Source organism: Lithobates pipiens, unplaced genomic scaffold (genome assembly GCF_037356315.1).
Source record: "Lithobates pipiens isolate NorthernLeopardFrog02 unplaced genomic scaffold, aLitPip1_a1.2 Scaffold_24, whole genome shotgun sequence".
NCBI lineage: Eukaryota > Metazoa > Chordata > Amphibia > Anura > Ranidae > Lithobates > Lithobates pipiens.
Window position 1 is genome coordinate 4,504,462 of NW_027507786.1, and position 27,277 is coordinate 4,531,738.

Below are 27,277 nucleotides of genomic sequence, written 5' to 3' on the forward strand. Positions count from 1 at the left end.
AGCCTGCACCGTTTAGGCGATAGTGAGCGGCAGCCGGTGAGGTCACCAGCACATGCACCCTGAAAGAACGGCATACTCGTGCTGTTCCTTCAGAGCTTTATGCCATGGCCATGACTCCTGCACGCACCTCTTCCTTCCTTCCTCTACTCTGCTCTCCTCCTCTCTTCGTTTCTGCCCTCCTCTCCTTTTCTCTTTTCTTTTCCCTTTCCTTTACTCTCCTTCTCATGTCCTACTTTCCTCTTCTACCTTCCATTCTTCTTCCCTGCCCTGCTCTTCTCTGCCCTCTACCCTATCCTAGATTCTGCCCTCTTCTATTGGCCTCACATTTCCTACCTTCTCATGTCCCACTTTCCTCTTCTACCTTCCATTCTTCTTCCCTGCCCTGCTCTTCTCTGCCCTCTACCCTATCCTAGATTCTGCCCTCTTCTATTGGCCTCACATTTCCTACCTTCTCATGTCCCACTTTCCTCTTCTACCTTCCATTCTTCTTCCCTGCCCTCCTCCACTCTGCCCTCTACCCTATCCTAGATTCTGCCCTCTTCTATTGGCCTCACATTTCCTACCTTCTCATGTCCCACTTTCCTCTTCTACCTTCCATTCTTCTTCCCTGCCCTGCTCTTCTCTGCCCTCTACCCTATCCTAGATTCTGCCCTCTTCTATTGGCCTCACATTTCCTACCTTCTCATGTCCCACTTTCCTCTTCTACCTTCCATTCTTCTTCCCTGCCCTCCTCCACTCTGCCCTCTACCCTATCCTAGATTCTGCCCTCTTCTATTGGCCTCACATTTCCTACCTTCTCATGTCCCACTTTCCTCTTCTACCTTCCATTCTTCTTCCCTGCCCTGCTCTTCTCTGCCCTCTACCCTATCCTAGATTCTGCCCTCTTCTATTGGCCTCACATTTCCTACCTTCTCATGTCCCACTTTCCTCTTCTACCTTCCATTCTTCTTCCCTGCCCTCCTCCACTCTGCCCTCTACCCTATCCTAGATTCTGCCCTCTTCTATTGGCCTCACATTTCCTACCTTCTCATGTCCCACTTTCCTCTTCTACCTTCCATTCTTCTTCCCTGCCCTCCTCCACTCTGCCCTCTACCCTATCCTAGATTCTGCCCTCTTCTATTGGCCTCACATTTCCTACCTTCTCATGTCCCACTTTCCTCTTCTACCTTCCATTCTTCTTCCCTGCCCTCCTCCTCTCTGCCCTCTACCCTATCCTAGATTCTGCCCTCTTCTATTGGCATCACATTTCCTACCTTCTCCGCTCTCCAATCTTCTTCTGCTCTTCTACCTTCCTCTTCTTTGCAATCCTCTACCCTCTTCACCGTTCTGCTCTCTTCTCCTGTCCTCCCGTTTCCTCCACTCTCTTCTCCTCTTCCCCAGAGTGGGTGGTGATATGGGTTGGTGACAAATTCAAAACAAGCACCAACATCCCTGAATAGATAATAGAAACAGAGAGATTTGTTTTTTTTGTGTGCTAATATAATGAGAACAAATATTCCATTAAAAGGGTTTTTATCAAGACAAACACGTTAAAATAAATAGTTTGTTATTCTAAAACAGACATATACATCAGTACAGCTTGTATGGAGATATGCTAGAGATATGGAAGTATAATGTAAGAGTATCTTATCGTATGGAAAGTAGCAGTTATGAAGTTATCCTGACATGTTTCGCCACCGCAAGCTTCCTCAGGGGATATATTAAATAACTCAATATACTTCACTAGATATAGAACAGAATACATTCAGAACATAATAATTACAAATCAATATAAATCATTTCTTGAAAAACTCAAAATATCCCCAAATTACCCACCATTGTCAACCTCACCACCACTCGCCCTGTCTGAACTCCCGAGAGCTCCAAATGAAAGCCAGGGCGAGAGCGGCATACTCCAAGAGGCACAGAATAACGACCAAAGAAGGTCCAGTTGGACCGAACTACCCCCACCCCACGCTCCTCAGACCCCCCCCCCCCCCATCGTACCTTATTCTCTTTTCCCTTATCTCCTCTAGTCTGCCCTTCTAAACTCTCTCATCTATCTTCTTGTCTCCCATCCTGTTCCCCCTCCTCTCATCCCCGCTCCCCTGCTGTCCTTCCACCTCTCTTCTCTCCGTCCCATCTTCCACCTCTTTCCTCATTCCTATTTTCTTCACACTCATTCCTCTCCTTTCCCCTTCACCTGCCCCCCTCTTCTGCCTCTTTCCCCCAACCCTGCCCATTACTCATTCTTCCCCTTTATCCACCCTCTCATTCTTCTTCTCTCTATGGCCCTCCCATTCCCTCTCTTCTCTCTTTCCCTCTCCTCCCCTCTTCACTGCTCTTCTCTCTACTTACCTTCCGCTCTCCTCCTCTCCCCGCATTTGCTCTGTTACTCTGTTCTCTGTCTTCTATATCCTCCCCACCCATTCCTCCTTCTCCCCTTCCACCCTCCATGGCTTTTCACTCTTTTTTATTCTCACCTCCCATCCTGTTCCTCCTCCTTTCATCCCCACTTCTCTTCTCTCCTTCCACCTCTCTTCTCCCCTCCCCATCATTTCTTCCCCTCCTTCTTTTGTCCCCTTCCCCCCTCGTTCACCCCCCCCCCCCCCCACACACACACACACACACACTCGTTTCTATCCTTTCTTCTGCCTTCCGCTCGTCTATCTTCTCCCCTTCTGTCTGATTCCACCACCATTCATCCCCACTCCTCTGCTCTCGTTTCTACGCTTTTCTTCTATCATTTCTTCCCCCTTCTTCTTCTTCATTCCTCCTTTCTCCCCAACCTTCTCCCCATTCATTCCTCTCCCTTCTCCTTCAACTGCCCCCCTCCTCTTCCTCTTTTCCCAGCCCTCCCCCCTTTCCTCATTTATCTCCCCTCCTCTCTTCTCTCTTACCCTCTCACGTTCTTCTGGATCCCCCACATGTCTTCCATAACTCATTAAAATCACAGGACATCAAGGCTGCCTTCGAGTGTCACGATTTTTGTATCTTGAGATTTCAGAGCTTTATGTGCGAATATTAATTACCTTCTGCTGTGAAATGTGTCCAGATGACAGACAAGTTGATGGAAAAGAATAGATGAATATATGCTTGCTGAACGTCTACAAGCTTTTAGGCCGTGTTCCTTTTCAGATACAGTGGTGTGAAAAAGTGTTTGCCCCCTCCCTCATTTCCTGTTCCTTTGCATGTTTGTCACACTTAAGTGTTTCGGAACATCAAACCAATTTAAACAATAGTCAAGGACAACACAAGTAAACACAAAATGCAATTTGTAAATGAAGGTGTTTATTATTAAAGGTGAAAAAAAATCCAAACCATCATGGCCCTGTGTGAAAAAGTGATTGCCCCCCTTGTTAAAACATACTATAACTGTGGTTGTCCACACCTGAGTTCAATTTCTCTAGCCACACCCAGGCCTGATTATTGCCACACCTGTTCACAATCAAGGCATCACTTAAATAGGAGCTGCTTGACACAGTAAGGTCCACCAGAAGATCCTTAAAAGCTACACATCATGCCGAGACCCAAAGAAATTCAGGAACAATTGAGAAAGAAAGTAATTGAGATCTATCAGTCTGGAAAGGGTTATAAAGCCATTTCCAAAGCTTTGGGAATCCAGCGAACCACAGTGAGAGCCATTATCCACAAATGGCGAAGACATGGAACAGTGGTGAACCTTCCCAGGAGTGGCCGGCTGCCCAAAATTACCCCAAGAGCACAGCGACGACTCATCCAAGAGGTCACAAAAGACCCCACAACAACGTCCAAGGAACTGCAGGCCTCACTTGCCTCAGTTAAGGTCAGCGTTCATGCCTCCACCATCAGGAAAAGACTGGGCAAAAATGGCCTGCATGGCAGAGTTCCAAGGAGAAAACCACTGCTGAGCAAAAAGAACATCAAAGCTCGTCTCAATTTCTCCACAACACATCTTGATGATCCCCAAGACTTTTGGGACAACATTCTGTGGACCGATGAGACAAAAGTGGAACTCTTTGGAAGGTGTGTGTCCAAGTATATCTGGCGTAGAAGGAACACTGCATTTCATAAAAAGAACATTATACCAACAGTAAAATATGGTGGTGGTAGTGTGATGGTCTGGGGCTGTTTTGCTGCTTCAGGACCTGGAAGACTTGCCGTGATAAAAGGAACTATGAATTCTGCTGTCTACCAAGAGATCCTGAAGGAGAATGTCCGACCATCTGTTCGTGTACTCAAGCTGAAACGAACTTGGGTTCTGCAGCAGGACAATGATCCTAAACACACCAGCAAGTCCACCACCGAATGGCTGAAGAAAAACAAAATGAAGACTTTGGAGTGGCCTAGCCAAAGTCCTGACCTGAATCCTATTGAGATGTTGTGGTATGACCTTAAAAAGCCCGTTCATGCTCGAAAACCCTCTAATGTAACTGAATTAGGACAATTCTGCAAAGATGAGTGGGCCAAAATTCCTCCAGGACGCTGTAAAAGCCTCATTGCACGTTATCGCAAACGCTTGGTTGCAGTTGTTGCTGCTAAGGGTGGCCCAACCAGTTATTAGGTTTAGGGGGCAATCACTTTTTCACACAGGGCCATGATGGTTTGGATTTTTTTTCACCTTTAATAATAAACACCTTCATTTACAAATTGCATTTTGTGTTTACTTGTGTTGTCCTTGACTATTGTTTAAATTGGTTTGATGTTCCGAAACACTTAAGTGTGACAAACATGCAAAGGAACAGGAAATGAGGGAGGGGGCAAACACTTTTTCACACCACTGTATGTGAAACAATTCCACCATTGTATTTATTGGCGATTAATTTCTTATCAAAAAGCTGTTTTTTGATTTTAATCTCTAACATGTCTTCATTTTGCAGGAGATTCCCATGAACTTTGTTGACCCAAAGGAATACGAAATTCTCGGTTTGGTCCGAAAAAACAGATACAAAACCATACTCCCAAGTGAGTTCTAACCAGCTGAAGAATGAAGTAAAAATTGTCAGTTATTGATACTGAAATTCATTTTGGTGCAAAATAACTAATTTTGTAAAATTGAAAACCTTAAATTTTTCTCATTGCTTTACTTTGCTAAGAATTACAATTTTTTTTTTTTAATTCTTCAGCTGAAAAAAAATGTACTTTTTTTTTTTTTTTGAATTGGAGTGTATGTTTTGTTTTTTTGAGGGGGATATTTAAGGTACTTTAACTTCTTTAGTTTATTTTGCTTTTTTGTTCTTTGTGCTTGTTTTTATTTATTTATTTTTATTTTTTTTTTGCTTTTTGTTTTTATGTGTTTTGTGTGTTTATTTTTTGCATACTGACACTTTAATTTATTTTAATTTTTTTCACCTTCTGGTCTTTTATTTTCTGTGAAATAACAAAATTAGGAAGCTAAGGAAGGGCCATATTTGGGCACAAGAACAGATCCAAGACGGTTAAAAGAAGCTTCAGAAGGACTTTAAAGCCCCATTGCCCCTTTCTGCGTTCACTAAAATTTAGTGAAATTGAAAACATTTAATTTCTCTCATTGCACTACTTACATTTGTTTTAAAATGTACTTTGCTAAAAATGACAAAACATTTAAAAAAAATTCTTAAGTTAAAATTTTTCTTTTTTTTTTTTTTTTAATTGTGGGGTATGTTTTGTTTTTTTGAGGGGGGGGGGGGGTATTTAGGGTACTTTAACTTCTTTAGTTTATTTCACTTTTTTTTTACTTTGCTTTTGTTTTTTATGTATTTGGTGTGTGTTTATTTTTTGCATACTGACACTTTAATTTATTTAAATTTTTTTCACCTTCTGGTTTTTTATTTTCTCTGAAATAACAAAATTAGGATGCTAAGGAAGGGCCATATTTGGGCACAAGAACAGATCCAAGACGGTTAAAAGAAGCTTCAGAAGGACTTTAAAGCCCCATTGCCCCTTTCTGCGTTCACTAAAATTTAGTGAAATTGAAAACATTTAATTTCTCTCATTGCACTACTTACATTTGTTTTAAAATGTACTTTGCTAAAAATGACAAAACATTTAAAAAAAATTCTTAAGTTAAAATTTTTCTTTTTTTTTTTTTTTTAATTGTGGGGTATGTTTTGTTTTTTTGAGGGGGGGGGGGGGTATTTAGGGTACTTTAACTTCTTTAGTTTATTTCACTTTTTTTTTACTTTGCTTTTGTTTTTTATGTATTTGGTGTGTGTTTATTTTTTGCATACTGACACTTTAATTTATTTAAATTTTTTTCACCTTCTGGTTTTTTATTTTCTCTGAAATAACAAAATTAGGATGCTAAGGAAGGGCCATATTTGGGCACAAGAACAGATCCAAGATGGTTAAAAGAAGCTTCAGAAGGACTTTAAAGCCCCTTTGCCCCTTTCTGCGTTCACAAAAATTTAGTAAAATTGAAAACATTTAATTTCTCTCATTGCACTACTTACATTTGTTTTAAAATGTACTTTGCTAAAAATTATACAAAACATTTAAAAAAAATCTTTTTTCTTTTTTTTTTTTAATTGTGGGGTATGTTTTGTTTTTTTGAGGGGGGGGGGGGTATTTAAGGTACTTTAACTTCTTTAGTTTATTTCACTTTTTTTTTACTTTGCTTTTGTTTTTTATGTGTTTGGTGTGTTTTATTTTTTGCATACTGTCACTTTAAATTATTCAACTTTTTTCACCTTCTTTTTTTTTATTTTCTGTGAAATAACAAAATTAGGAAGCTAACGAAGGGCAATATTTTGGCACAAGAATAGATCCAAGATAGTTAAGAGAAGCTTCAGAAGCACTTTAAAGCCCCATCGCACCTTTCTGCAGTCACAAAAATTTTGTAAAAACGTAAAATGTTTAATTTCTCTCATTGCACTACTTATTTTTTTTTAAATAATTAAAAATAATATAAAAAAATAAATAATAATTTGCTAAAATCTCCTGATTTTCAGCAAAATCGTGGGGAAATTAACACTCATTTAATTTGATTGGCTTCTGTTGAGCAGGGACTGCCAAACACTGATGAAAATTTGTCCGGTCCCTGTTGAACCAGCAGAATTTTGGCCAGCTTTTTAAGTACTCTTACTTAAAGTAGAACTATAGGCAACCATCTTTTTTTTTTTTTTTTTCATTTTTAATAGAGTAAGGGAGGGCTATAACCCCCGTTAGATTTTTTTTTCACCATCTTTGTCCCATTTCTCTTCACTTCTTGTCCCATAGCCAAACAGGAAGTGAGAGGAATTCCCTGAAAATTCCTCGAGGACCCCCAGGTCTCCAGAACTAGTGTCTCCATTGGATTACTTTTTTTTTGGGGACAACCCAAAATTTGGGATTTTTTTTTACTTTCACTTCCAATGATAATGGTAAACAAGACAAAGAGAGAGGGTGAATCTCCTTCACAGGGGCACAGACAGCAATAAAACCGATAAGCGTTCTAATCCCTCTCAACTCTATCCAAAACGTTTCGCCTTTAGTTATACGTTAACCCTAATCAGCCCTAACTAACTCCTTCTTCCCCTTCTCCTCTTAGCTATTTTTTTTCAACTTTTTTTTTTTTACTTTTGTTCATTACTATTTTTTTCTGTTTGAGATTTAATTTTTTTTTTTTTATTTCCTTCATTTTGTTTGTTATTTTTTTCAGTGTCACATAAAAAGAAAATGTACAGAATTCAAGAAACAACGTTTTTTTTTTTTCTTTTACCAGAAACATCATTTAGTGTCATTTCAAATTATAGAATAAAATGTATATTTTTCTTTCGCAGAAAATCTAATAAAAAAAAAAAAACACTTATTAAACATGCATTTTTTCCCACTTTTTTTTGCATCTTTATATTACATAGAAAACATGCCTATAGAATACATAGAAAATAAAATAATTTTTGCAAGACAAGATTACAGAAGTAAATCTAGCTTATCTCTCTAAAATACAATGTATTCATGTATTTGTTATCTAATGTAAAAGCAAAATGTTTACCGAATAAACAGGCCCATAGTAGAAATGTACAAATTGCTCTGGTCTATAGGGGGTGTTCAGGTACGGGAGCTGACATCGGAGGTGGGGGACCAGAGCCCACAAAGGGTTCCCCAGCAAACACAGGAGGACATGCAGACTCCATTCTCCTAACGGAAATTGAAGATAGCGCCACAGTGTTGCAAAAGTACAGTGCAAACAAAATACACCACCGTGGATTTTTTATTTTTTTTGTACCTTTTTCAGATCCACAAACCAGAGTGTGCCTTATATCGCCAGACCAAGAGGACGACCCTCTGAGTTCCTACATAAATGCCAATTACATTCGAGTGAGTACAGTCCGGGTATTTTTATTTTGAGCAATAAATGTTTTCATTGATACAGTGTGCTGAAAAAGTATTTATACCCCTCCACATTTTGTCATGTTACAACCAAAAACATATACCGTATTTATCGGCGTATAACACGCACCCCAAGTTTAGGAGGGAAATTTAAGGAAAAAAACTTTTAGGAGGGAAATTTAAGGAAAAAAAAACTTACATTTAAATGCCCATCAATGCAGCCTTATCAGTGTCCATCTGAAGCCTTGTCAGTGTCATTTGCAGCCTTGTCATGCAGCCTGTCCGTCATTGCAGCCTTGTCATGCAGCCTGTCCATCATTGCAGCCTTGTCATTGCAGCCTGTCTATCATTGCAGCCTTGTCATGCAGCCTGTCCATCATTGCAGCCTTGTCATGCAGCCTGTCTATCATTGCAGCCTTGTCATGCAGCCTGTCCATCATTGCAGCCTTGTCATGCAGCCTGTCCATCATTGCAGCCTTGTCATGCAGCCTGTCCATCATTGCAGCCTTGTCATGCAGCCTGTCTATCATTGCAGCCTTGTCATGCAGCCTGTCCATCATTGCAGCCTTGTCATGTAGCCTGTCCATCATTGCAGCCTTGTCATGCAGCCTGTCTATCATTGCAGCCTTGTCATGCAGCCTGTCCATCATTGCAGCCTTGTCATTGCAGCCTGTCCATCATTGCAGCCTTGTCATGCAGCCTGTCCATCATTGCAGCCTTGTCATGCAGCCTGTCTATCATTGCAGCCTTGTCATGCAGCCTGTCCATCATTGCAGCCTTGTCATGTAGCCTGTCCATCATTGCAGCCTTGTCATGCAGCCTGTCCATCATTGCAGCCTTGTCATGCAGCCTGTCCGTCATGCAGTTTGTCCGTCATTGCAGCTTTGTGCATCGTTGTTCCCTCAGTGAGTCAGCTTTTGTTTTTAAAAATGGCGCCGCCGAGAGGTCCTGTGTATCTCGGCGGCGCCCGGAAGTTCTCGGCGGCTTTTGCCCACCTTCGGCCGTACTCGGTGGCTTTCAACCGCCTCGGCCGTACTCGGTGGCTTTTGGCCACTCTCGGGCCTTCTCTGCGGTTTTCGGCCAACGAGAAGGGGCGAAGGCGGCCGAAAGCCACCGAGTACGGCCGAGGTGGCCGAAAGCCACCGGGTACGGCCGAGGCGGTTGAAAGCCACCGAGTACGGCCAAGGCGGCCGAAAGCCGCGAGAAGGGCCAAAGGCGGCTGAAAGCCGCCCAGAGCCCAAAAATCAAGCGGAAATCGCGGGGATCGGCGTATAACACGCACCCGCTTTTTTCTTCTGATTTTAAGGGGGGAAAAGGTGCGTGTTATACGCCGATAAATACGGTATGTACTTTATTGGGATTTTATGTGATAGACCAGTGATGGCGAACCTTGGCACCCCAGATGTTTTGGAACTACATTTCCTATGATGCTCATCTACACTGCAATCTTAGTTCTAAAACATCTGGGGTGCCAAGGTTCGCCATCACTGGTCTATCACATAAAATCCCAATAAAATACATACCGTATTTATCGGCGTATAACACTTTCCTTCCACTTCAGAATTATGTGCCAATTTGTGTTGGTCTATCACAGTGATGGCGAACCTTGGCACCCCAGATGTTTTGGAACTACATTTCCCATGATGCTCACCTACACTGCAATCTTAGTTCTAAAACATCTGGGGTGCCAAGGTTCGTCATCACTGTGATAGACCAACAGAAACTGGCACATAATTCTGAAGTGGAAGGAAAATGATAAATGGTTTTCAACATTTTTTTACAAATAAATATGTGAAAAGTGTGGTGTACCTTTGTTTTCAGCCCCCTTTACTCTGATACCCCTAACTAAAATCTAGTGGAACCAATTGCCTTCAGAAGTCACCTGATTAGTAAATAGAGTCCACGTGTGTGTGATTTAATCTCAGTATAAATACAGCTGTTCTGTGAAGCCCTCAGAGGTTTGTTAGAGAACCTTAGTGAACAAACAGCATCATGAAGGCCAAGGAACACACCAGACAGGTCAGGGATAAAGTTGGGGAGAAGTGTAGAGCAGGGTTAGGTTATAAAAAAAATATCCCAAGCTTTGAACATCTCATGGAGCTCTGTTCAATCCATCATCCAGAAATGGAAAGACTATGGCACAACTGCAAACCTACCAAGACTTGGCCGTCCAACTAAACTGACTGGTTTAGGTGGACAGCCATGGTAACTCTGGAGGAGCTGCAGAGATCCACAGCTTAGGTGGGAAAATCTGTCCACAGGACAACTATTAGTCGTGCTCTCCACAAATCTGACCTTTATGGAAGAGTGGCAAGAAGAAAGACATTGTTGAAAGAAATCCATAAGAAGTCCTGTTTGCAGTTTGCGAGAAGCCATGTGGGGGACACAGCAAACATGTGGAAGAAGGTGCTCTGTTCAGATGAGACCAAAATTTAACTTTTTGACCTAAAAGCAAAACGTTATGTGTGGCAGAAAACTAACACTGCACATCCCCCTGAATGCACCATACCCACCGTGAAACATGGTGGTGGCAACATCATGTTGTGGGGATGCTTTTCTTCAGCAGGGACAGGGAAGCTGGTCAGAGTTGATGGGAAGATGGATGGAGCCAAATACAGGACAATCCTTGAAGAAAACCTGTTAGAGTCTGCAGAAAACTTGAGACTGGGGCAGAGGTTCACCTTCCAGCAGTACAACGACAGAGCTTGAGATATTTTACAAAGAAGAATGGGCAAAAATGTCCCTCTCTAGATGTGCAAAGCTGGTAAAGACATCCCCAAAAAGATTTGCAGCTGTAATTGCAGTTAAAGCGGGAGTCCACCGGGACTCCGCGTTTTTTTTTTTTTTTAAAGCCAGCAGCTACAAATACTGCAGCTGCTGACTTTTAAAATAGTGACACTTACCTGTCCAGCGCGCCCGCGATGTCGGCACCCGAAGCCGATCTCTAGATCGTCTCGAGTGCTGCCGCCGCCATCTTGGGTATGGGAATCAGGAAATGGAGCCTTTCGGGTTCATTTCCCGGTTCCCTACTGCGCATGCGCGAGTCGCGCTGTGCAATAAGGATGGTCCCCGCTGCCTCTGGGATCTGTGTGTTTCCCAGCAGGCAGCGGGGCACTTGCGGAAAGGGGCGGGCACTTGCGGAAAGGGGCGTAATCTACGCCCCTTTCCGCAGAGAGCTATCCCAGAAGTGGGTGCAGAATACCTGTACTGTACAGGTATCTGCACCCCCCTCCCCCCTGAAAGGTGCCAATTGTGGCGCCGGAGGGGGGGAGGGTTCCGATGAGCGGAGGTCCACTTTAGGGTGGACCTCCGCTTTAAAGGAGGTTGTACAAAGGATTGACTCCGGGGGGCGCCATACAAATGTACTCCCCACACTTTTCATATATTTATTTGTAAAAAAAAGTTTGAAAAACATTTATCATTTTCCTTCCAGTTCACAATTATGTGCCACTTTGTGTTGGTCTATCACACTGATGGCGAACCTTGGCACCCCAGATGTTTTGGAACTACATTTCCCATGATGCTCAACTACACTGCAGTGTGCATGAGCATCATGGGAAATGTAGTTCCAAAACATCTGGGGTGCCAAGGTTCGCCATCACTGGTCTATGACATAAATTCCCAATAAAATACATTTACATTTTTGGTTGTAAACATGGCAAAATGTGGTAAATTTCAAGGGGTATGAATACTTTTTCAAGGCACCGTATATTCAGGAACAAGTTAAAGATAAATTCCAGGTCTCGTTTTTTTTTTTGCATAGTTACATTAGTCCTGCTTAATCCCTGTGAAAGCTGGAAATCACAGCATTAGGTACCATTACTACAGTGTTTGATTGCCCCTAGCTTCCAGGTCCTGTGTTGAGTATATGCCCTGCTAGCTCAGCACAGGGAGCCATTCAGGGAATACTTCGCATTTTCTCAATGACTGCAAAGTGTAGCCCCCTTGTCCTAAACCAGGGCTATGATGTCAATTTAGTTTTTGGCTGGTTTGTAGTTTTCTCAGACTGATTGTTTAGTATTTTACCTGGTTTTTCCCCTAAGCTTAAGTTGGCTTGTGATTTCTAACTGTCACCAGTAGATGTTACTGGACTCACTGGTCATAATATGAGATTTCACAAACAAAACTAAGTTATTAATATTTATTTTTCCTTCAGCCAATACAGTAGGAGATCTATGCTACTGGTGCATGCTGGGGGAGGATATAAATATTTGGGATGGGGTATGTGCTCTTTCTTATCCCCTGGGCTGAGGCCCAGGGAAGTGCTGCTGGATGGAGCTCTGCTGTTAGGACCAATAGTCTGCTTTGGGGCCTAACGTGTGCTAAAGTGGTTCTAAAGCTGTCCTGACTGTTCTGGAGGAAGCTGTGCCAAGGAGTAGACCCAGGGGAGGCCCCTTGCTGGAGAGAGCCAGGAAGAAGGCTGGTCTCTCAGAAGGGCCTGGCGACTTATCTTAGTGAACGCAATGAAATTCGGGAACCTGCTTTCAGTGTTGTCGGGTCGGTTTAAGGGTTCTGACACTGTGAAGCTGGACATTGATCTGGAGAGTCTATAAGTAATCTTCTACGGTATCTGGGACCCCCAACTCTCATCTTCTTAATCGTTCTGCAATAAAACCTTACAAAGGCAAAAATGACTGGGCCCAATAATGAATATTCTTTCTCAGTCTCAACATTTTGTGAATGTTAGCCCGCCTTTGGCACCTGGAGGTGCTATCCGAGTGCTACAAAAGCAGTGTCTGATTGGACAAGGTAGAGGTCGTGACATCACAGTCCTTCCCCACCACCTCATCCAATCCCAATTTTGACCAGCCTTTTTGCAGTACTTGAACAGCAGACTGGGGGGAGGGGGAAGCAGCACAGGCCACAGTGCTCATGTGCTAACAAGTTGCATACTGATAGCAGGAGAGTGCAGAGTAACAGAGAGATGAGCTCATCAATCTGCTGCTTCTCTTTTTACTGTCCAGTCACAGGATGGTGTTGGTGAGACAGGACCTGTAAGTGTTAGTTAACTGCAGCAGAAAAAAAACAGGTCTCCTAAACTACTAGTGCTTGCACTCTCCAATTATAGTAAATACCCCCCTCCCCCGAATGTGTGTCCTTTCTATACAAAACTACAACTGAGGGCCTTGCAACTGAAAGCGGTTCTTCACCCTAAAGGTGAAGTTCCGCTAGTCTGATCCCTCCAGGTATCTGCACCCAGGCTGCCACAGACCCCCCCCCCCCCCCCCCCCGTTGTGTTCTGGGAAACACACAGTTCCCAGGACACAGCGGGGACCAGAAGAGACATGCAGCGCGACTCGCGCATGCGCAATAGGGAACCGGGCAGTGAAGCCGCAACGCTTCACTTCCCGATTCCCTGACAGAGGATGGCGGCGGGGGTAGCAGCGAGACGAGCGATCGCTCGTCATCTGCCGCCGACATCGCTGGACCCTGGAACAGGTAAGTGTGATTTTATTAAAAGTCAGCAGCTGCAATATTAGTAGCTGCTGGCTTTTAATATTTTTTTTTTAGGTGCAGAACCACTTGAAGTTCTGCATTAGAGATAATAAACTCCTGTGTAGCCTGTAGGGATGTCCAGGACCCGTCTCTGCCATCTTGCAGAGTTGCCGGGATCACAGGACTGGCTGCACAGAGTTTTAAATATTTTGGCAGATAAGATGAATGTGAAGCTCTGCTGACTTCCATTATCCAATCACCAGCAAATTTTTTTTTTTTTGCTCATGATTGGGTTTTCTTTGCTAAGTGAAATTTCATCACATTCACTATGCTCTCTGGGGAAAATTTTCTTGCAAACTACAATTTATTTTGCAAAGTGCAACAGCCTATTGTCTTTTAGTAAATCAGCCCAGCTTGAGCTCAGGGCAAAGCTGAGTGACTGAAAAGCATCTCTTGTTCCACCTGCTGGTGACAAATGTTACTGCATTTTTCAGCTTTTTGCTTAGAGCCCATAGGCCAGTGATGGCGAACCTTGGCACCCCAGATGTTTTGGAACTACATTTCCCATGATGCTCCACTACACCGCAGAGTGCATGAGCATCATGGGAAATGTATTTCCAAAACATCTGGAGTGCCAAGGTTCGCCATCACTGCCATAGGCTCTTAGTCCTTGTGCTGCTAGCAATCTTCCTGATGTTTTTGCTCTATGCCATAGGGTTACGACGAGGAGGAGAAAGTTTATATTGCCACTCAGGGACCCACAGTGAACACCGTCGGAGATTTCTGGAAGATGGTCTGGCAGGAACGCTCCCCCATTATCGTCATGATTACCAACATCGAGGAAGTCAATGAGGTGCCTCAATTTTTTCTGATTCTCATAATCCCGATTTTTCCAACCTTTTTCACTTTGTGAACCATGGGGGTGAGACATAAGTATGAAATCATGTATTCCTTTCTCAACCAGGGTTCCTTAGACCCTTAGGGTTCCTCCATAGGTTGCTAGGGGTTCCTTGAGCAGTAGAGGATTTATTTTCTGCCTGGCAGTACTTGTATAGTTCTGGCACCAATGACACGTGGGAAGAGTGGTTATCAATATAATGGACAGCTACAATGACCACCTATTTAACCGTGGATATATCCAGGAGACACTAGGACTTCAATACTTATTGATAGTAAAGGGAAAGACGACAAACGTTAAAAAAGCTAACTGGCTCTGGTTAGGTGGCTCATATGCAACCATGGCCACCCTCCAATGGACTTTAAGTCACCAAAGTAACAGGGCATTGTTTCCAGTTGTTACTAATGTAAGCAGGTCCTTTTCCCATTGACCACCAATATAAGGGGGACCCTTTTCCCATTGACCACCAATGTAAAGGGACATTATCATTTTCAAAGTCTCAGTAGTTTTTTTTTTTTTTTTTACCATTATTATTCATTTAAAAAAAAGATAAACCCTGCATTCTTTATTCTTTTATTTTCTTCTGTATTTACAACTAGGAATCATGCTAATGTACCAAGAGCTATAGATGTGATCATTTTATAGGAGGGGTTCCTTGAGGCCTGAATATAATTTCAAGGGTTGCTTTTGCTAATAAGGTTGAGAAAGGCTACCATAAACTTCCAAGCTGACGTCACAGGATATTGTGATGTGCAGCCTCCTCTCTATCCAAGAGGCAGTAATGACGCCAACAAAGGTTGGGAATTCCTGGCCTGCAAGTCCACATATGTAGTGCAGACCTTATAGCTGGTCCTGCTATCATGTCCCAGGTCCACGTTTTTCCAAAGTGTAAGAGCAGCCAGGCATACAGTAGCATCCACACTTCTGGCTCAATAAGTAGTCTAGGGGCTTGTTTTTTTCTGAATTTATTGCAGTGTAACTTGGTCAGGGCATAGGGAGCTGTGGGATACTTCGGAATGCTGAACAGTAGTAAGAGGACGCTCTCTTTTAACAGCTACACCTTCTTCAAAAGGCCTTTAGCTACAGTGCATGGGAAATGGAAAGTGCTGCTGCACCAATGCAATGTTCCAGGCCGGGCAAACCTCAGTCTCAGGGCAACAGGGGGTTACCAAACAGTCTTCCACCAGATCCTGCTCTTAAGTCTGTACTCACAAGTCCTTTGGTGCTTGGATGACCCTCTCAGAGTCAATCAGCAGCTTATTGGACTCACAAGACTGAATTTTAAATGAACCCCCCCCTTCTTTTGCTTTAACTCTCTCTCTGCAGGTAGGGCCCATGTCTTTGGGTAATTTGTGCTTTGCTGGCGCCAGATAAAGGTGTAGGAAGCAGCCCTCCAGGCCGGGGGCTTCTCCTGCTGCAGAAGTACCTTGACTGATGCAGCCCCAGACTGTTTATGTTCTCTCCAGCCACTTTCTGAGACGGTCCCCTCAGGGATTGGCTGGGACCGCATAAATATCCAAACTGCCTACTCAGCCTGCTCCACTCCTATTATCTGGATCTTTCCAGAAAGCAGGAAGGAGCAATCGAGTGTGCAGCCTGTGGGACCCTGATCAGCCCAGAGCAACCAGAAACAGCTCTACCGATTACAGAGGAGCACAAAAAATAAAAAAATTTACCTGGAAGTTTAGCATCTAACTAGGAGGTTTCTTCAAATAGTTCAGATAGGTGTTCAGAGACTACAAAGATTTCCAACAACAAGGAAAGGTCTTGTACACTAAAGCTGTGACTGTATAAAAACCAGAAGTTCTGGGAGGGCTAGACCACTTCTTTTCTTGTCAAAGCTCAATAAATCAAGCATGTGCTGCCAATCTGACAAATATCATCTTTTGCTCAAAATCGTTGGCATACAAACATAGAAATATAGACGACTGATAGTAGAACAAGGCCAAGTGGTCCACCAGGCTTGCTCTTCTTTTTTTTTAAATATTTATATCTGATGATAGAGCAACGTTTATCCCAAGCATGTTTAAATTTGCTTACTGTTAATTTACTAAACTACCTCTGCTGGCAGTCTGTACCAACATCCACTACTCATTTCAAAAGATAACACTTTCTAAAGTTAACCTTGAACTCTCCCCACTCTTAGTTTAAGGGCATGCCCAGGTATTCTTATACTTACATTGAAAATTCTGCCCTCCCAGACCTTATACACACCCTTATTTTAAAGGTTTTAATCATGCACTCCTTTCCCTCCTTTTCTCGAGGCTGTACATAATAATGCACAGGTTTATTATTAGTGAAGTTGGCTTTTGCCCCTGTACACGCGGTCGGAGATTTCGACAACCAAATCCGTCGGATTTTGTCCGTCAGATCTTGTCCGAAACTGTTGCATACACACGGTCGGACTAAGTTGTCGAAAAATCCGATCTTTCAGACCGTGATGACGTAATTTCGTTACGACGGGACTACATTCAGGCTAGTAGCCAATAGCTTTGATGTAGGAATTTGATCTGAGCATGCGTGGCACTTGGTCCGATCAAAATTCTCTACACATGATCGGAGTATTTTAGTGAAAAAGTCAACCAGCGCTAAAAAACAGTGAAAAAATGTATAAATAAAAAAAGATGCAGCTAGAATACTGTAGGTCAAATTACCAAATCCCACATTTCAAAATATAAATATCTCAGTACAGCGCAAATACAAAAAAATCTCTTTAAAGTGCAATAATAAATGCATAAATAAAAGTCCAAATTGTGAATGATAAATAAATAGTGATCAAGAAAGATCAAAAAGAGTCCACTTGTGCAGTGTATCTTCAATCTATATATCCAGTTACGATGTGATCCCTTCACCAATGAAATAGTTGGACTCTCACCTCATCAAATGGACCCCTGATAAATCAGATAGGTCAAAAACGCATGTTCCCATCAAGGGTGAAGTGTAAGGCTACAGCAGACCAAACGGAAGCATTTCCAGATAGAATCTCCTCAATATCGTCAAGTCAGGATGATGTCATATATGGAAAAGAACAAGCAAATCTAGTGCTCTCCGTTTGATAACAGTTTATTAAAACAGATATATAAAAACAAATTTCCACTCACATTTCTAAGCACTGATCTCCAGTGCTGAGTGCAAAGCAGGAAATAACATGCATGGATCAGTGTGTCAGCTGACGGATGACGTCACGACGCGAGTCACGTGGTCCGTACGCGTTGCGTCCCAGGGAGTGGGCGGGACTTCATCAGCGGTGACGGAATAACGTCGGACGGCCGCTTTATACCAACACACTAAATTTAAACCAATAAACAGCGGAGTTATGCGCAAGGCAAGTGCCGCTACTAGCGTGACACCGGAACACACATCTGCGCTCACTCCATACACAGGGGGAAAGGAGAGGGCATACAAAAAACTCCATAAGCGCTACAGAAAACTAAAACAAAATTAAAATCAACACCAGAGAGAAGCGCACGCCAAGTCTGCTGATTGGCAACAAGATATCATCCACTGATTATTCTCGCATGAAACATGCAGAGAAACAAACGGAACATAGCCCAAAAAGACAGTACAAAGCCTTAAACGAATCTCCCGGTGGGTCACATGACCAATAATAAGAACAAACGAATATACCCGCAAATGCCGCTGACGTCATCAGAAAGCAACACTGATCCACACATGGAAAATAAACAAACAAGTATACATAAAATAAAACACATACATTACAGATAAGGGAGGAATCAAAAGATATATATAAAAATATATATAAAAATATATAAAAAAAATATAAAAATAAATAAATATAAAAATAAAAATAAAAATAAAAATAAAAATAAAATAAAATAAAAATAAAAACAAAAACAAAAACAAAAACAAAAACAAAAATAAAAATAAAAATAAAATTAAAATAAAAATAAAATTAAAATAAAAATAAAAAATAAAAAATATACCGCAAAATATAAAAAAGAATCAAATACTATAGAATAATTATCTGTCCGAAATGAAACAATTTAAATCAAATTCCACATTTAAACCTCCCGGGGCAAGAACCCGTGTTTCATGGATCCAATAGGATTCACGTTTGCTTAGTTGGCGTATAAAGTTACCTCCACGCCAGTGCTTGGTGACCTTCTCAATCCCCCAAAAGCTCAAACTCCTGGGATTCTGGGAATGCACCAATTTAAAATGGCGAGACACATTGTGAGTCTTCAGGCCCTTTTTAATATTATTTACGTGTTCACCCAACCTCACATGTAGGGGTCTGGAGGTTCTACCGATATATTGGAGACCACATCCACATTGCAACATATATACCACCCCTATGGTGGAACAGGTGATAAGTTTATCGATCTTATATTCCTTATTATTACTAGTGGCTATGAAGGATTTTCTCCTTTTCAAATTGCATCTAGAATGCCTACAAGCCGTACATCTACCACACGCATAAAAGCCGGATAGGAAAGAGAAAAGTCTGCTTTCAGTTTGTACAGGAGGATCAATAACACTCGGTGCTAATTGGTCACGCAATGATGGAGCCTTCTTATATATGAAAGAGGGCCGTGCAGGTAACAATGGACCCAACACTCGGTCTTGTTTCAGTATAAACCAATTTTTGGCCACAACTTTTTCAAATTTTTTATACTGTACATTATAGTCAAGGACCATTCGGAAATTAACCCCTTCTATTCCTGATTCTTTAGCCTTATCTTTAATCAGAAGGGACCTGTCCATCTGCTGAACCCTAGATATTTCATGTTCAAGAACGGATGGATCATAACCCTTTTCCCGAAACCTAGAGGACAATGTGTGGGCTTGAACCACAAAGTCATCCAGGTGAGAACAATTCCGCCTTAATCTAACAAATTGTCCCCTGGGGATATTACACAACCAAGACTTATGGTGGCAACTCCCCAGGGGAATGTACGAATTCCGATCAGTTGGCTTGAAGTGGTTTTTCAATACCAGCCCATCATTTGCTTTGGTGATCTCTAGGTCAAGAAACACCAACCGTTCTTGGCTAATATTCCATGATAACTGGATGTTTTTGTCATTAACATTCATAGTACTGACAAATTCATCCAATCCTCGCCGGTCACCATCCCATACTAAAATGAGATCATCAATGAATCTATTGTAGCAGATTAGTTCCTTGGGGCGATTCCGAAAAACAACATCCTCCTCCCAGTGGGCCATAAATAAATTGGCCACACTGGGAGCAAACTTGGCCCCCATAGCAACCCCCCTTACTTGTAAATAAAACTGATGATTAAACCAAAAATAATTCCTAGATAAACAAAAATTCAAACACTTGAGAATATATTTTCTATGACACTCCGATAAATCGGAGTAAGTGGACATAGCCCACTGAACTGAAGCTCGCGCAACACTGTGTCCTATAATAGTGTACAGTGTGCCGACATCGGCTGTCACAAAAAACAGGAGGACGTAATCTCCAATGACTCAAGAATTTGAATAATATGTTTAGTGTCTTTAAGGAATGCTTTGGTTTTAAATACCAGGGGTTGTAGAAAAGTGTCAATGTACTGACCCACTCTAGAAGAGATGGAGTCAATACCGTTGACAATAGGCCTGCCAGGCGGATTAACACAATCCTTATGGATTTTTGGCAGGCTATATATAATAGGGGTACGGCAAAATAATGGGTCGAGATAAGATCCCTCTTTTTTATTGAGAATATTTTTATTTTTCCCTTCTTCTATTAGCCAATGTAATTCATCCTTATACTGTAACATAGGGTCTTTGTTCAAAATATGATATGTGTCAGTATCACTGACAAGTTTGTTCATTTCGGACATATAACTAGTTCTATTTAAAATCACCAATCCCCCCCCTTTATCCGCGGGGCGTATGACTATGTCATCCCTGCTCCTAAGGGATTCCATTCCCAATTTAATAAACTGGGGGTCCTTTACTTTGCGTAATTTAAGATTATCCAGATCATTTATAACAACATTCTTAAAAACCTCCAAAAACTTGTTATCTGTGTTTAAAGGGTTAAACGTAGATTTATTACGGAGATTTGAATGATGATCTTCTAATGCTTTCACCTGTCTAACAGGGTTGGATAAAAAATATTTTTTCATGTTCAAATTCCTAACAAACTTTTGGATGTTGACATATGTATGGAATTTGCTAAAATTCCTTACCGGAGCGAATTTTAGACCCCTATCTAAAACTTTTAGCTCATTATCGCTTAATGGACATCCACTTAGGTTATATATGCCTGCCCCTATTGGGGTTTTTGTTTTTTGAATTCTCCTGCCCCCTCTCCTTCCTCTCTCTCTTTTCTTTTTCGGACCTGATTGCCCGACTGGGGGGTTCCGTACGATTGCTGTCTCCACCACTGCTGATGGATAGGTGGAGGTGCAAATGGTGGATGGATGGGTTGGTGAATGGGGGGCTGCACATAAGGGCCCCTTCCGGGTCCACTCTGTGCACCCAAAAAATCCCCTCCCTCACCAGCTCCTCCATATTGTAATGGTGCATACCTATTAGACACAGGTAAAGTGTATCTAGGTTGACCACCATAAGGCACCCTCTGATGGGAACCATAATCAGACTGATATCCACCCTGTCTGCTAGGGGAATGGTAACCATAATAGTACTGAGATTCATTAACAGGGCCTACCCTGGAATCAGAATTCCTGTCGTGGTTACCAGTACCTCTACCTCTTTTCTTTCCGTAATTATTACGGTGTCCCCTGCTATGTGTACCTCCCCTCGGAGCACCACTCCTAGTATTACAGGGATCTGGCACCAGATTTTCCGGAAAAAAGGTGCCTATAGAACCAGGTGGGGGTATAGGGGCCACAGCATCAACCTCAATAGGAGTATCATGGTGAATATCCCCCTCGGTTTGGTTCATTTTTTGCCATTTAAAGACATTGCCCCCATTGAAATCATCTGAGTCTCTTATGAACTTTTTCTTTTTCTTATTTTGGACCTCAAAGTCCCACTTTGCCATCTTGTCCTTTAGTTCAACAGAGAGTCTCATGAAATCAGGAGTATCCTTAAATGATTCAATGGAATGTTTAATCTCATTGATCTGACTATCTAGAATGGTCATTTTTCTTTGTTTACGTTTCAACAAAAACTCCATTAATTCTAGACCTTTGTTAAGAAAAAAGTTTTCCCATTCCAACATGGAATCCCTATCCAGGAGTCCATCGTTAGGAGGAACGTCCCATCTTAGACGGCGTGGTATTAATCTAGCTAAAATATATTGCTGAAAAGAAACAATATCCCACCAAGCTTTAACCTTTTTCTCAAAAACATGACCAAGCTTTCTAAAGGCCAAAACCACATCCGGGGTTTGTTCAGAAATAGGGGTACGTGAAAAAATATCACTTAATTTCACCTCTCTATTTTCCAAATATTGAAATACATCCATATTAGCTGCTGAAGTTGTAGTAAATTGGTGCAAAGAATTTTAGTGAAAAAGTCAACCAGCGCTAAAAAACAGTGAAAAAATGTATAAATAAAAAAAGATGCAGCTAGAATACTGTAGGTCAAATTACCAAATCCCACATTTCAAAATATAAATATCTCAGTACAGCGCAAATACAAAAAAATCTCTTTAAAGTGCAATAATAAATGCATAAATAAAAGTCCAAATTGTGAATGATAAATAAATAGTGATCAAGAAAGATCAAAAAGAGTCCACTTGTGCAGTGTATCTTCAATCTATATATCCAGTTACGATGTGATCCCTTCACCAATGAAATAGTTGGACTCTCACCTCATCAAATGGACCCCTGATAAATCAGATAGGTCAAAAACGCATGTTCCCATTTTTATTTTTATTTTTATATTTATTTATTTTTATATTTTTTTTATATATTTTTATATATATTTTTATATATATCTTTTGATTCCTCCCTTATCTGTAATGTATGTGTTTTATTTTATGTATACTTGTTTGTTTATTTTCCATGTGTGGATCAGTGTTGCTTTCTGATGACGTCAGCGGCATTTGCGGGTATATTCGTTTGTTCTTATTATTGGTCATGTGACCCACCGGGAGATTCGTTTAAGGCTTTGTACTGTCTTTTTGGGCTATGTTCCGTTTGTTTCTCTGCATGTTTCATGCGAGAATAATCAGTGGATGATATCTTGTTGCCAATCAGCAGACTTGGCGTGCGCTTCTCTCTGGTGTTGATTTTAATTTTGTTTTAGTTTTCTGTAGCGCTTATGGAGTTTTTTGTATGCCCTCTCCTTTCCCCCTGTGTATGGAGTGAGCGCAGATGTGTGTTCCGGTGTCACGCTAGTAGCGGCACTTGCCTTGCGCATAACTCCGCTGTTTATTGGTTTAAATTTAGTGTGTTGGTATAAAGCGGCCGTCCGACGTTATTCCGTCACCGCTGATGAAGTCCCGCCCACTCCCTGGGACGCAACGCGTACGGACCACGTGACTCGCGTCGTGACGTCATCCGTCAGCTGACACACTGATCCATGCATGTTATTTCCTGCTTTGCACTCAGCACTGGAGATCAGTGCTTAGAAATGTGAGTGGAAATTTGTTTTTATATATCTGTTTTAATAAACTGTTATCAAACGGAGAGCACTAGATTTGCTTGTTCTTTTCCATATATGACATCATCCTGACTTGACGATATTGAGGAGATTCTATCTGGAAATGCTTCCGTTTGGTCTGCTGTAGCCTTACACTTCACCCTTGATGGGAACATGCGTTTTTGACCTATCTGATTTATCAGGGGTCCATTTGATGAGGTGAGAGTCCAACTATTTCATTGGTGAAGGGATCACATCGTAACTGGATATATAGATTGAAGATACACTGCACAAGTGGACTCTTTTTGATCTTTCTTGATCACTATTTATTTATCATTCACAATTTGGACTTTTATTTATGCATTTATTATTGCACTTTAAAGAGATTTTTTTGTATTTGCGCTGTACTGAGATATTTATACATGATCGGAGTATGTCCGATCGAACCAGTTGGTCGGGAAATATTTCCAACAAGTTGGAAAATTGGGTCCGACGGATATTCCGACGGAATCAGTCCGATGCATACCACACACAGTCGGATTATCCGACAACACGGTCCGATAGGACACATTCCGACGGATTCTCCGACCGTGTGTACAAGGCTTTTAATTAATTCCTCCAACCCCTTGAGTGTAGAACCTGACAGAATACTTACCGTCCTCCTTGATCCACCAATATGTCTTCCAACAAGGTCCCAGCTGGCTCCTATATATACTGACAACAGCCCTATTCTTATAGGTAAGTCAAACTATAAAGAAACTGCTCAAGGCTCCCATGAGTAGAACGTAACCATAAAAATGAATAGGGCCGAGGTGCGCATACGTAGCATAAAGAGGGGTCAGCCGAGATCTTATAGTGAGGAAGGTATTATCCCAGTTGTCTGTGAAGGTTCTCATTTATTCAAGTCATTTAATAGTGCTAAGTCACACTGTGTACCAATTGTGTTGCGCTAAAAACATATCATTAACAAAAAAATCAAATAAATAAGTAAAGAAAAAAAACAGAAAGTTCCAAATAATGGTGAGAAAAGTCCACACTGTACAAGAAAAAGTACTCAAAGTGTTCCACCATCAAAGTCTTGAACTGTGTTCTCACACCAAGCAGGTTCACCACCTCCAGATGGTCACAAATGCAGGCTTAACAAACTCAAATGACTCTCTTATTAAAGAGAAGTCATAAACGGCATTTGATTTATAGGTTTACGCAAACCATGTTTTCCCACACTCTTCACCAAATTCAAATATTAGCCAGAGAAGTTAGAGCTCCTATGGATCCTCCTTTTACTCACAAGCTTCCACATATGCTCAAAAAGAAGTAAAAGTGCAGATAGTGACATTCAACTGGACATATTAACAAGGGACAAAATTGGAGTTTATAGGTGCAGACAATCAATAAAAATTGATATTAGAAAATATATAATTTTTTATTAAACAAATATAAAAAAAAAAGAAGAAGAAAACAGTTAGTATAAAAAAAAAAAAAAGAGTACAATGGAGCTCAGTAGTCACTATACAAAAGAATAGGTGCCTCTAAATGTTTCACCATAATCGTGCTTCTTCTGGAGCTTTTGTAGGACCTTATTACATTTCCACCCTTTAAGAAGGTCAAAGTTCCAAGGACTCCTCAGAGCCCTTTTCCTTTTAAATTGATTTTATGAACATACAGGTGTCAGGATAGGCGGCCACTACCCTGACACCTGTATGTTCATGAAATCAATTTAAAAGGGTTATTCCCTGTGGGACAGAGCAGCTGTTTTGACCCTCCCTGGCCCATAGGTATCATATTGATACCAAATAAAGGAATATTATTGGCACTCTTGGAAAAGGAATTGTTCAGGTGGCATTTTTCTGAAGTTTGTTGCTAGCATATGAAGTGTGCGTCTTGGGGGAGGATATCTGTGTCAGTCCATTCATTTGCCAAATTTTTCCGATATAACAGGGTGTGAATGCAGGGTCATTTTCGGCACACAGATACGTCATTAGAGCTCTTGACAGGCTCTGAGGATTCCTTGGAACCGTGACCTTCTTAAAGGGTGGTAATGTAATAAGGTCCTACAAAAGCTCCAGAAGAAGCCACAATTGTGGTGAAACATGTAGAGGCACCTATTCTTTTGTATAGTGACCACTGAGCTCCATTGTGCTCTTATTTATACTAATTGTTTTTTTCCGTTTTTTTTTTTACATTTGTTTAATAAAAATGATTTTTCTAATATCAATTTTTAAATGTTCAAATTTTGGCCCTGTTAATATTTCTGAATCTTAAAGAGGTGGTGTACATGGTGAACTCTCCAACCTCAAATGTTAAATTTATTCAACTGGACATGTTCTGTAATATGTCCAGTTGAATGTTGAGCTCCATTGTGCTCTTATTTATACTAAGGCCGCGTACACACGGGCGGACTGTCTGTCCAACTTAGTCCGCTGAAACACATTTCAGCGGACAGTCCGCTCGTGTGTGGGCTTCAGCGGACTTTTTCAGCGGACAGTCTGGCGGACTAAGTTTTTCGGAATTTCCGTAATACAGTCCGTCCAACTTTGGTTTCAGCGGACAGTCCGCTCGTGAGTAGGCAAGTTGGACGGACTAAGTATGGCGCATGCTCAGAAAGGATTTACACGGCGAAAGGTTGCATTGCTGTGTATTGGACTTCCGATTTCTAGTCCCGTCGTACGTGCTGTACACGTCATCGCGCAAGCTTTCAACGGACTGTCTGCTCATCGTGTGTGGTCAAGTCCGTTCATTCGAAAGTAGGACGGACTGTCTGTCGGATTGTCTGACGGACTTAGTTGGCCAGACAGTCCGCCCGTGTGTACGCGGCTTAATTGTTTTTTTCCCATTTTTTTTTTTACATTTGTTTAATAAAAATGATAGATTTTTCTAATATCAATTTTTACATTTTCAAATTTTGGCCCTGTTAATATTTCTGAATCTTATGGAGGTGGTGTACATGGTGAACTCTCCAACCTCAAATGTTAAATTTATTCAACTGGACATGTTCTGTAATGTTGAAGACATTTCATAGCTTCTTCAAGCCACTTCAGAACTGAAGTGACTTTTTAAAACCTACAAAACATCTTCAATATTATAGAAAAAGTCTTTCTGCACTCAGTTGGTGGTGGAATTCATTATAGGAAAACGTAATTAAAGGTCTCTCCATATATGTTTTATCACTCTGACCTTGCATTATTTTTGTTGCTTGTTTCTGGTTCCCATATATCTTATCAATATCTCTTTGTAAGGTATGTCTCCGAAACTTGACACAGTATTCTCAATGGGGTCTAATGCTCTATATAGTGGAATCAGGACCTCCATATTCTCCTTTGCTCCCATATTTTGTAGTCTCCCAAAGGTACAAATTTTGGCTGGCAAAAATACACACAAGGATTTAATTTTGTCTAGTCAGGCCTAGAGTATTTTAACTAGCCTGGATGGTCTATGAGTTAGTTATATAATCCTCTGCCCAGTAGTGCGATGTCTTCAGATTTAGCTTAGCTTTGCTTTCAGAAGGGAACGAGAAGTAAATTAACCGAGTAGCTAAAATTGCTTCCTAGAGTCTTGTTAACCAACTTCTATATTCCAGCTTCAAAACAATATGGCTGCTGACCTATTGTCTTCTATTTTGTGCCATCTTCTTTAGAAATGTACAGAATACTGGCCAGAGAAACAGGCAACATATGAAGGAATAGAAGTCACGGTGAACGACATCATTCCAGATGATGACTATGTGCTAAGAATCATGACTTTAAAGGTGAGGAAAATTAATGGATTGTACTAACACAACAGAAAAGATATACAAAGCTAGGTGAAAGAAAAGAAGAACATATGATTGGATAAACCAATGTTTCTTCTTCTTTCTTTTCTCTTTTTTCTTCTTTTTCTTCCTCCTCCTTCTTCTTTTTTCTTCCTCCTTATTCTTCTTCTTTCTTCTCCTTTCTTTCCACTAGTCGTTAGAAATATCACTGTTCCAAGTTTGGTAAGCCAAAGAAACAGGTTTACCTTTATGGTGTCCTTACCAGCCACCTTCATCCTGCGTACACACGATAAAGACTATCCGGCGGACAACCCGCCGGACTTTCCGAACGAGCGGACTTGCCCACAACACGCCCACACACGACCGGACTTTTGGCGGAGGTCCGCCAGACTTTTGAAACGAACGGACTTGCCCACATACAA

The 27,277-nt window shown here is 41.4% G+C and overlaps 1 protein-coding gene across 1 annotated transcript in view; it reads left to right on the forward strand.

The window, feature by feature from the left end:
* PTPN5 (protein tyrosine phosphatase non-receptor type 5) overlaps positions 1–27,277 on the forward strand; it is a 165,146-nt gene that overhangs the window by 113,810 nt on the left and 24,059 nt on the right. The window contains exons 7-10 of the mRNA XM_077453529.1: positions 4,839–4,923; positions 8,153–8,235; positions 14,399–14,536; positions 26,742–26,852. Coding sequence (XP_077309655.1) covers positions 4,839–4,923; positions 8,153–8,235; positions 14,399–14,536; positions 26,742–26,852 — 417 coding nt within the window. The remainder of the gene's footprint in view (positions 1–4,838; positions 4,924–8,152; positions 8,236–14,398; positions 14,537–26,741; positions 26,853–27,277) is intronic.